The sequence below is a fragment of the Asparagus officinalis genome, unplaced genomic scaffold (genome assembly GCF_001876935.1).
Source record: "Asparagus officinalis unplaced genomic scaffold, Aspof.V1 AsparagusV1_Un238, whole genome shotgun sequence".
Lineage (NCBI taxonomy): Eukaryota > Viridiplantae > Streptophyta > Magnoliopsida > Asparagales > Asparagaceae > Asparagus > Asparagus officinalis.
Genome location: NW_017972503.1, coordinates 2,030 through 13,119, shown reverse-complemented (window position 1 = coordinate 13,119; position 11,090 = coordinate 2,030). Strand labels below are relative to the sequence as shown.

General features: G+C 35.1%; 1 protein-coding gene across 1 annotated transcript; it reads right to left on the bottom strand.

The window, feature by feature from the left end:
* Positions 1-8,017: 8,017 nt before the first annotated feature.
* Positions 8,018-9,127, bottom strand: LOC109827475 (putative germin-like protein 2-1). Its single transcript, XM_020394478.1, has 2 exons — positions 8,973-9,127; positions 8,018-8,780 (listed from the first exon to the last, which is right to left on the bottom strand). Exons 1-2 carry the CDS (start codon positions 9,085-9,087, stop codon positions 8,233-8,235), a joined length of 663 nt encoding a protein of 220 aa, XP_020250067.1. The 5' UTR covers positions 9,088-9,127; the 3' UTR covers positions 8,018-8,232.
* Positions 9,128-11,090: the final 1,963 nt, after the last annotated feature.

Below are 11,090 nucleotides of genomic sequence, written 5' to 3'. Positions count from 1 at the left end.
TGGTTTCATGGGTTTCTATCTTCTATCCAGTAGACCGCATATGGTGCGGCGGTCAACCGTTTAACGGGCTAGGTCTAAACTTTGGTTTCCTATTCGCATTGGGTTTGTGTTTTGATATATATTGAAACATGATTTTTTAGGGTTTCATAACAGAGATTTGTGAGTATTCTGAGCACTTTGAGAGGGAGAACTTGTGAGCAAGTTGAGAGATTTGGTTTAGGGTTTGTGTGAGTGGTTTTGTGAGATTGTAACCTTTTATACTCTCCTTGATTTAGTGAAATTTCTTCATCCTCTCTCCGTGGACGTAGGAAAATTGCTGAACTACGTATATCTCTGTATTTGGTTTGATTTTACGTATTTGGATTGAATTGTGCTCGTGTATGGTTGGTTCTCTTCTCCCGTGATCATAGATTCGTTCGGTGTGCGAGCACGCTTACACATAGGCACACGACAATTTGGTATCAGAGCACAACACCAATAGTCTTGCCCGTCTGTGGATCATGTACAAGAGAAGTATCAGAAAAAATGAGATAAGTAAGTCAGCCATACATAAAGAACTAATAGAAATTAAATTCAAGTACAATTAAGGATCGACATAGACGGGGCCAAGTTTTAGATGACCAGGTGGATCATTTTGTGGGGGTGATAGAGCCATACTGAGTGATAGGCAATGGTTGTCCAGCAGTCGTGTAGATAGTGGGAAGAGAAGATGAAGTGAAGACGAGGATAAAAGTAAGGCATTACAAGTCATATGAAAGGAAGAGCTAGAGTAAAAAAAATCCAGAGATCATTCATACCAGAGACTTGTGTAGTCGATGAGTTAGCAAAGCCATATAGTGATGTAGAGGTGGTATGCTGAAGAGCATCAAGTTGACGATGAAGATTTTTAATAGCTTAAATAGTAGTGTCAGAAGTGGTAGATGGTATAGCATTGGCCAGCAATCCTAGTGCGTGAGGGGGTTGAGACTGAGGGGGTTGCCGATCACGACAGGTACCCGAGGAACGTAACTCAGGAAAAAACTTGAAGTATGTCTTAATGCGCTGTCCCTCCTTCTTACAATATGTGCAAACAAGCTTAGATCGAGCCTGTTAACAAGTACGATTCATAATAGGAGCAGTGACTGGTACATACAGAATAGTATCGCGTGAAGAGGCAGGAGCATCTGTTGTCAAATTGAGTTGTACAGTCTGCTGTCGTGTCTCATAAGTAGTGAGAGCTCCCATAACCGAGGCAAAAATCGAAAATTAAGACTGATAAAGTAGTTGGTCAGCCATAGTTGAATATTTAGGAAGGGACTGAAACAGTTGATGCACCTCACGCTGTTCATACCAGGCTAGCCAGGCTTTGTATGTGGAATCATGTCTAGGAAGCATGGAGCGCGATTCTGTCTAATAGGCTTGTATTTGACCAAAATGAGACCGCAGAGATGAACTACCTTTGTATTGTATAGCAACGCGTTGTGGAAGATATGCCTCCCGTGCACCGGAGCACTCTGTGAAGTGCTCAGTGAGGAAAGTGAGCCAATCTCAACAGTGAGACCAGAGCCAACACAACGAGTGAGATAATCCATGACATAAAATTCCTACAACTGCCAGTCCGAACTCTCCTTGACATAGAGAGCACATGCGGTTTGAAGATTGGTATCACCACTGCCAGATATAATAGTACTGGAGGAAGCAACAGTGCTGATGGATGGTGGAACTGGTCCCGAACTGGTGAGATGATCAAACAGACCAGCACCATGCAAGCCATTTGTGACAATGGTGGACCACCCTGCCCAATCACTTTGATCATTGAGGGGCTGGGGTGGTTTAGAGATCTTTTCTGAAGGAGCCATATTAACATCAATGTTGTGTAGGAAACGCCTATTTAAGTGTAACACAATATTGGAAAGGCCCACAACTAAGTGATAATGCAAGGGAGGCCCAAAAAATAAAACCCACGATGGATCAATGTCGATGTTAAGACGTTGAGATGGATTGAACAACGATGCCGTTAGTTTGAGACCAAGAGACGGTCTTGAAACGGCAATGTCGTTACTGAATGTGAAACGTCGATACCGTTAGGTTGAGACCAAGAGACGATATTGAAACGGTGATGTCGTTACTGAATGTGAAATGACGATGCCGTTCGTGTGAGGCTGAGAGACGGCTGCCACGGAGGCCACGATGCGGCAAGAACGGAGGCAACAACGAAGAAGGCTGAGAGACGGCTGCCACGGAGGCCACGATGCGGCAAGAACGGAGGCAACAACGAAGAGGCAGCAATACGACAAGGCCAAGATTTGGCAAAAAAGATTAACATCGCTCTGATACCATGTTAAAGGAGAGAGAGAGAGAGAGAGAGAGAGAGAGAGTCTTGGAGTAAATTTTCCTTAGATTAAGTATTGAATATATATATATATATATGATCATCTATTATTAATTTTACTTCTTTTCCTTAATTAATTTCTCCGAAGTTAGGAGGGAGTCAGAGGTTAGTTTGCCAGTTTATTAATCAAATGTAGGTCGTTAACCTACCAACAAATGATCTTATCCACATCTATTAGTGATTTTATGAATCAAGACTATGACATACAATCAAAGATTCTTTAATATATTTCAAGAAGTTTACTACTCAAATTCTTTTTACTTCTTCTCTTGTAGACATTTCCCATCATTTGTTTTACAACCTGTTTGGTAACTAGTATTTCATTTCAAATTATGAATTTGAGCTAATTTCAGTGTTTGGATTCAAAAAAATTTTAATTTCTACAATTGGCCCAATTCCCTTGGGCTTTTAACTCTATAATGAACATGGAATTGTAAATAACAACTATGAATGTGTCATTTTGAATTCCCGTCTTGTTTCTGAGCTCACGATCCGCTTTCGATCTCTCTCAAACTCGCGGTCCTCTCTCGATCTCCCTCTCTCAACTTGTAATCTCTCTGATCTCTCTCTCTCTGATGAAACCCTAGATCTAATCCTCTCTCTCTCTCTCTCTCTCTCTCTCTCTCTCTCTATTGTTGATTTCTTTGGCAAGCCCTAGATCGTCGTCGTCGAAGGCCGATCTCTCTCTCTCCGCCGACGACTCCTCATCGGCGATCGTGCTTCCGCTCCCCAGATCATCGTCGTCGAAGGCCGATATCGTCCTCTTCGTCAAGGACGCCTTCGCCCGGATCCAGATCGGCGCTGTCGATCTCAAGCAGAAAGCGTTGGATTCCCTCCGCGAGCTGATCCGATCGGATTCGGTGAAGGTCTCGTTGGTGATCGCTCAAGACGGCGATGTTTCGGCTCTGGTTCGGCTTCTCGATCCGATGAATTACTCTTTGGTGAGGGACCAAGCAGTGGAGATAGTCTCGGTGTTGGCCACAACTTCCGATACTTCTAGAAGAGCCGTGTTTGAGGAAGGAGCGCTTGGACCGTTGCTGAGATTGTTGGAGGCTGGATCTGTTGCTGGTTGCTAGCAATGAAAGAGCACACGACGACGACGACCGACAAAAAAAGACATGATTATGAGCAGCTAAGAAAGCTAATTAATTATTCATTCAAAGCTGGCTCATTGGTCTTGGTCTCCATGAATGCTGCACCCTCATTCTAGAAAACCAACATTTTAGACTCATTCAAACTTGCCCATTAATAAATCGCTAGAGACGGGGCTGAGTAGAAGGGGCTAGAGACCGGCGACGGGCAACGGAGACGGCGGCTGGAGACTACGAGGCGATGGGGCAACGGCGACGGTGGCGGCTATGGCAACGGAGACGACGGCTGGAGATGGGCGACGACGACTGGAGACTGCGACGGCGCAAGGGGCGCTGTCTTAATTTAGGGCCGAGTTGAAAATGGTAGGATGATGAGAGATACTGGTTTATATGGGGCCAAGGGGTATTTTGGGGATTTTGTATAAATACAAGTGCTAAAAGTATTGTATTTTGGAGATTGATTTTAAAGATAAATACAAAAAGAGAATTGGGCTTAAAGATACAAATAATAATACTTGGGTTTAAAGATAAAAAGGAGTAAACAAATGAGCCTAAATACAAAAACCCCTTATATGTAATACAAACACAGAGTTTAGCAAAACATTTCATGTTAGAGCGAATTGCTCTGATCCATACAAGAGAACGGGAAGATTCCCAAATCGCCCCTCTATTTCTATTATAAGACAGAATAATCATCTATTATTAATTTTACTTCTTTTCCTATTTCCTTTATATAAAAAAAAATATTACACAAGTGATGATGACAAGCGGGCAACAAGCTACACCGCTAATCCTTTCTGAATTGCAAAACCCAACATAGGTTAGTTTGCCAGTTTATTAATCAAATGTAGGTCGTTAATTAACCTACCAACAAATGATCTTATCCACATCTATTAGTAATTTTAAGAATCAAGACTATGCCATACAATCAAAGATTCGTTAATATATTTCAAGAAGTTTACTAGTCAATTTCTTTTTACTTCTTCTCTCCTGTAGACATTTCCCATCATTTGTTTAAAAAATCAGAACGGACTTATCACATTCTTTGACAATCACACAAAATGCCTTTGAATATTGAATCATACATCAGATGCGTAGCTCTCAATTAAGCAAAATATGTATATTCTTTTTTTTAAAAGAATAGACTTATTCCGTTTTATTAAGAGAAGAAAGTATATGCATATGTTGTGGAGAGGGAGAATTTTCAAGTTACAGTAGAAAAGACTAACTATTACATGTAATCGGTGAAAATGTCAAAATTCAAACTTCACTTCGTAGGCAAAAAATAAACTATATATAGCTAACCAAGCATTTTTGCATTCTCTCATAGTTTCATTTTTATATAGCTGCCTACATCTACATGTACACACACGTACAAATTATTAGCCTTTTTATCAACTGATAAATAATAATAACAATATTTCTCATTTAATAACTTATTATTTTATTTAAATCTTAATCTATTCTAAGTTTAATCATATCTTATCTAATTCCACTTGAACTATCTATAGGTCAACAATTTAAAAGAAAAGTTATTTTGAATATTTCGCTTAAAGCTTAATCTATCCAAATACTAACTATATCCTATATTAACTCCATATGAACTACCTATAGCTCAATAATTTAGAAAAAATAAGATTAAGAAATTATACGTAGATAACATATTATAATACGTGAAGTATTACAAAAAACTCAAAAGTTTTAAAAATTGCATATAATAACCTTAAAATTTTAAAATTACATAAAACACATTGACTTTTTAAAACTTAAAAACAAAAATAAAATATAAAAATTTAAAACTTGTAATTAACACCCTCAACATTTTAAAAATTACAGGAACAACCGCAAAAGTTTAAAGGCTAAATTACATTTATATACCCCATTGTTTCGCTCTTGTAGCAGTTATATACCCTAAGTTACAAAATATAGCAAAAAAATACCCTGAGTTGGTAAAATTTTGTAAGTTGTTACCTTCTGTTAACCGATCGTGAGAATATTCTCTGGAATATTCCCACGTGCTGGACATATGACCAACTTGAATGCTTCTTACCCTCATTTATTGCATTATTTACTATATTACTTACCTCCCCCCAAATTAAATTATTTTCATCATCTTCTTATTTTTTTTCGTGGCCTCCAACTTCTTCTTCCTATTTATTATGGGTAACAATAGAAAATAAGAGTTTTCACTATGTTTTTTTTTGTGTGTGTGTATGGGGGGTATATTCCTAAGGAGGGGTATTATTGTCCTTTCATGTATTTTTTAACACCATTAGTTAAATTTAAATAATTACCAACTCATGGTATTTTTTGCTATGTTTGTAACTTAGGGTATATAACTACTACAAGATCGAAACAATAGGGTATAAAAGTGTCATTTAGCCAAGTTTAAATTACAAAAAATCATCCTAAAATTCAGAGATTTTAAAACTTAGAAACAACATAGATGGATTACAAGGATTACCATTAGGCACCTAGAAATTTAAAATTAGTAAAAAATAACCTTAAAGTTACAAAACTTATAAAAACTCCCTTAAAAGTAATAAATTATAAAAAAAATCCTAAAATTTTAAAACCTATAACCGGTACACATCAAATTTAGAAATTATTAGTAGATCACTAAAAATTTAAAATTTTTAAAAAACAACCCAATTTTTTAGCAATTGTAAAAATACCTTCAAAATTTTAGAGTTACAAAAAATATTCTAACTTTAAAAATTTACCACCAATATATGAAACATGAAAATTATAACCACCCAACTTAAATTTTAAAATTTTCATAAAATACTATCAAAGTTTAAAAATAATCATAAAAAGGCTAAAATTTTTCAAAGACAAGAGGAAATGTTTGACATTATTACATTAATATATAATAGGTTAGCATTAATTGATTATAATTTATAAACATTTATCTCTAAATATTGATAATATTTATTTATAAAGTAAAAAATACAAGGAGTTAGCAGCGTAACTTGTTGCCCGCTTGTCATCAACACATGTGAAATTTTTTCAAATCATGTTTTTAATTTACAAAAAAAAATTAATTCAATACAAGGAGTTGTGTATAGAGAAACTATCAGAAAGTTCAAAGATATCCTTTAAAAGAACTAAGTTATTTTTATTTCAAATGGAGAAGTGAAGAAAATAAACTCAAAATTCCGAAATATTCATGAAAATCACCTGAATTGACATTGATAAAATGCATATCTAGCAAAGAAGCACTAACCGAGTTACCCTTGAAGAACATATTGAGCAATTATGTCCTAATTAAAAAAGCATTCTTCATGAAAGATACAAGAAAATTTTTATCAATATCTTATAAATTTTCATACTTTATTCTAAAAATACCGAAGGAATCATAAACTTAATATAAAATTATATATAAATAATCTTGGAAAAAAACTAAAATGAAGCCATTGATCAACTATATTGCGAGATATAATAAACTAGATAATATGAGGAAAATTACTATAATGGACAAAAAGTATGCACATGATAGTTAGTTACCATAGTATAAGTAAAAAAAATTAAAATTGATATTTTTCTTTTTTCTATATAGCGGCACAACTCTGTAAATAACCTTATTTGGGGATATGACTACCAACAAAGGATCAATTTTTAAGAACACGATCAAAGATAAGCATGTAATAGTACTGTCAGATTTCAAGATATTTAAATATGAAGGTAACATATTTTAGAACTAAAATTGTTATTAAAGGCCACTAAACATAAAAATTATCTTATATCTGTCTTAAATTTGTATGAAAGATATGTATGTCATCGTAAATTATGTTAATAATATATCAATCCAAAGATACAACTTATCGAAGAAAAAAGAGATAGAGAAGCAAACCAAGCAAACATCCATATAACACGATAAAAAAATATTATACTTTAAAGCTAATATGCAGGGCTCATTCAAAATAAGCTGCTAAAACAAAAGCATATCCATCAAGGCTCTTTATAAATACAACACAAATTTAAATTATTGAATATTTTATAAAATAGCTTAATTTTTTGGATAAAATTAGGAATCTTTAGAAGGGATTTTCATGAACTCTTTTAATATATTTATATGATTATGTTGATGCTTTTATCATATAATAGTGTACTAGAGTTAGCATCAATCTTTATTTTATGATTTTTTCTGAAGTCTATCAATGATTAGCAACAAAATTTATATTATCTTTAGTTTCATTCTAGCCCACTTTTAATTAATCATCTTGGCTTATTGATTTTAATTATTCATCATTCTTTTATAACGTTATTTTTTAAGTATTTTTTACTTTTATAATATTATACCTTTTCAAGTCAAGCTTGGTTTCATGTCGATCCAAATAACGCGAAAATTCAAATTAGTTTTAGATTACAGTTATTTCTTGTTAATTCAATTATTAACATGAAAAATTTAAATTTGGTGTAGCCCATTCAAACAAACATTAAAATAAATAAATAATCACAATAGAAACCAAGAAACAATCAAAGTGGAACTGAGGAAAAACAACCAAAGTGGAATTGATGAACAAATTTTAGTAAAGAAATAAATTAAAAATGCTTAATCATAAAATTTAACCACGTGCATTGCATGTGCATAAAACCTAGTAATGTAAAAACCCACATTGAATTCATAACTTCGACTGTGAAAAATACACATACAAATTTTTATTGTCGATGTGTGCAAAAAGCACCCCGTACTTCATGCTTATTTACTCAATTCAAATCACACCGATGACTAAGCCTTTCACCCGCCGGTACATGTATCAATTCCTCCTAATTGAACTGAGCCATGAGCTGCGCCACCACCTTATCGTCCACCTGAAACGCCCTCTTCAGCACCTCCTTCGACACCCTCGGGTTCGACCCGAACACCGCGTTCGCAATCGTAACCACCCCCGGATTCTGACTGCTCAGCGCTGACAGGGCAACCGCCGGCGTCTTCCCTAGATTCATCTGGAAGTGAATCATACCAAATGGAAACACGAAGACATCACCCTTCTGCAGAACTTTCTGGAAAAATCGGTTGGCGGGGTTGGACGCGATGAAGCCGACGTGGAGAGTGCCCTCGATGACGGTGAGGACCTCGGTGGCGCGAGGGTGATTGTGGGGAGGGTTGAGGCCACCGTAGGGGGCGTAGTCAATGCGGGCTAGGGAGATACCGAGGGTGTTGAGGCCTGGGAAGGCGTCCGCGTTGACCGTGGTCACGTTGGAGCCGACGCGGTTGTTGGTGTTGCGGCGGACGTCGTTGAGGAGTCCCCGGAAGAGGAAGTCCTCGGAGACTAGAGTGTTCGGGTCTTTGCATACAAAGCCGTTGACGATTACTGCAACACAAAGAGGAGAGATCATGGCTTTTAATCACTCTTGCATAACGTTAACGGAAAGAGGAGAGATAATATCTATGTTTCTTATTTTGTTATTCTTGCTAGATAAGTATAGACATTAATGTCTCGTCAGTAGTATTAATCTTACATAATGATGATATTAGTGATCATAATTAAGAGAATGTAATCAACCTTTTGATTTCGTGTCAGCGACGCAGAAATCCTGCAGAGGGCTAGGATCATAAGCAAAAGCTTGGACCAGAGCCAAAGAAAGAATGGCGATTCCTAGAATAACTTGGGAAGCCATCTCAAAGCTCCTAAATGAGTACACTCTCGTTGGATATTGATGAATTTGATTTGTGTGAAAATGCTTTGGAGGAAGGATCAATTTATAGATGATTATAACGTGAAGGAAGGACTAAATTATAACGTTTAATTAGGTGGCCATGAGCTTGAGTTTTGGCACGTCTTACTGACCAATTTAATTAGTGTGCATTATAAAGTTTTAGGTTGTCCTTAATTGTCTATACTTTTAGTTTCTTCTCTCAAATAACGTGTTCTTAGCATAAATTCAGTAGTCATGTGGTCCACATAAACTCCATATCGAAATTGGTTACTAATGAATTGGACAGTTTATATAATTAGTTTATGGTTTATTAGGTAGTAGAATAATTAGGGTTAGATATAATACGTACAAATTAAACTTTATTAAAAATTTTTTTAAGGAACAGTGTGCAATGTTAGATTGCACATATGACTTTTCTCAAGAGGACTTTGTGGCCTTTTTCTTTTATTCCTTTTAATTCATAGTTAGTAGAGAGTCATTAGAGGCTGCGCTGGTTTCATGTTATTCGAAGGTAGTCGGTTTAACTAATCCACTAACTATTCTATTTATGTTTTATATAATTGGTGATGTTAATTAGCAAGGGACATGGATCTTAATTACATTGCTAAGTTAACGTTCATTCCTTCTATTTTTCTTATTACATTCCTTTGTTTCTTGGCATTTCAATTCAATCTATGTAAAATCCCTTTCTACTCCCCCATGAATAGACAAATAACAAATTATTGGATATCTTTTAACATGACATGGTTAATGTTCATGTCACTTCTATAAATAGAGAATTCAAGCATAATATTATTACACATCCAATTCATATTTATCAAAATGTTTTAGGGAAAATGTACTTTTTTAAGAGAGAAGGCACGTCAAGGCACCCTACGTACCCATGTAAAGGAAAAATGTACTTTAACACACAAGTAATACATACACGTATGATGCTTACATCGTCGGTGAATTCATTACTATTTCGGAAATATTCTATTATGTGAGAAGACTGCGTTCTTAGCGTGGCATTTATATAGTATTCCTTGATAATGTTATACTAGTAAACTAGTTATACGGATCAAAGACTGACTTGACCAAATCTCTTGAATTTTTATTTATTTTTATTTTTTATGAACAGACCAAATCTCTTGATTTAAGAGGGCTATTTTTTATTTTTTATTTTTTTGATAAAAATATTGTTATAGCTTGTGCTTTTTCTTTCCATTGTTTATGTAAAAACGAAACACGTACATGTAACATTTTCCTCTTCCTCCCAGTAGAAATCAATGCATTCAGCTACAAGCAACATTACAATTCTACAAGTCTTTGCTTGAATCAAAGGGTAAGTAGAAATCAATGCATTCAGCTACAAGCAACATTACAATTCTACAAGTCTTTGCTTGAATCAAAGGGTAATTAGCTAAAATTAGAAGGAAACGAAGAAAACATTACAATTCTACAAGTCTTTGCTTGAATCAAAGGGTAATTAGCTAAAATTAGAAGGAAACGAAGAAAGCTTGTTCGATTTAAATAAATAAGAAATAAGAAAAGAAAGAAAGAAGAAAAGAGACAGTAATGTCCGAATCATTCAAGTCAATGAAATAAAGAAGAGGAAAATAGAAAACGAAAAAGGAGACAGGAGGGGAGGCCAACCAATCAATATACTAGCCAATAGCTTCTGTTAGTATTTGTCTGTAAAAACAATATAGTTTCACATTGGATATTTGGGCATTTTTTTAGAGGTTTAAAAGAATTTAATGATTATTGGATTTTGATAAATGGATCAAAGTATAGGCTTCTAAACCCGCGTACGGATAGCGCGATTATTAGATAAATGATTATTATTTGTCGTTGCCGCTTAAATATTCTAGCCTTTTAATATATATATATTTTGAATACATTATTTTTAATGTTATTTTAAAATTTTAAAAATATGAATAAAAAAATGGCTGTTGAAAAGTGTTTGTTTGTTCTAAGGGGTG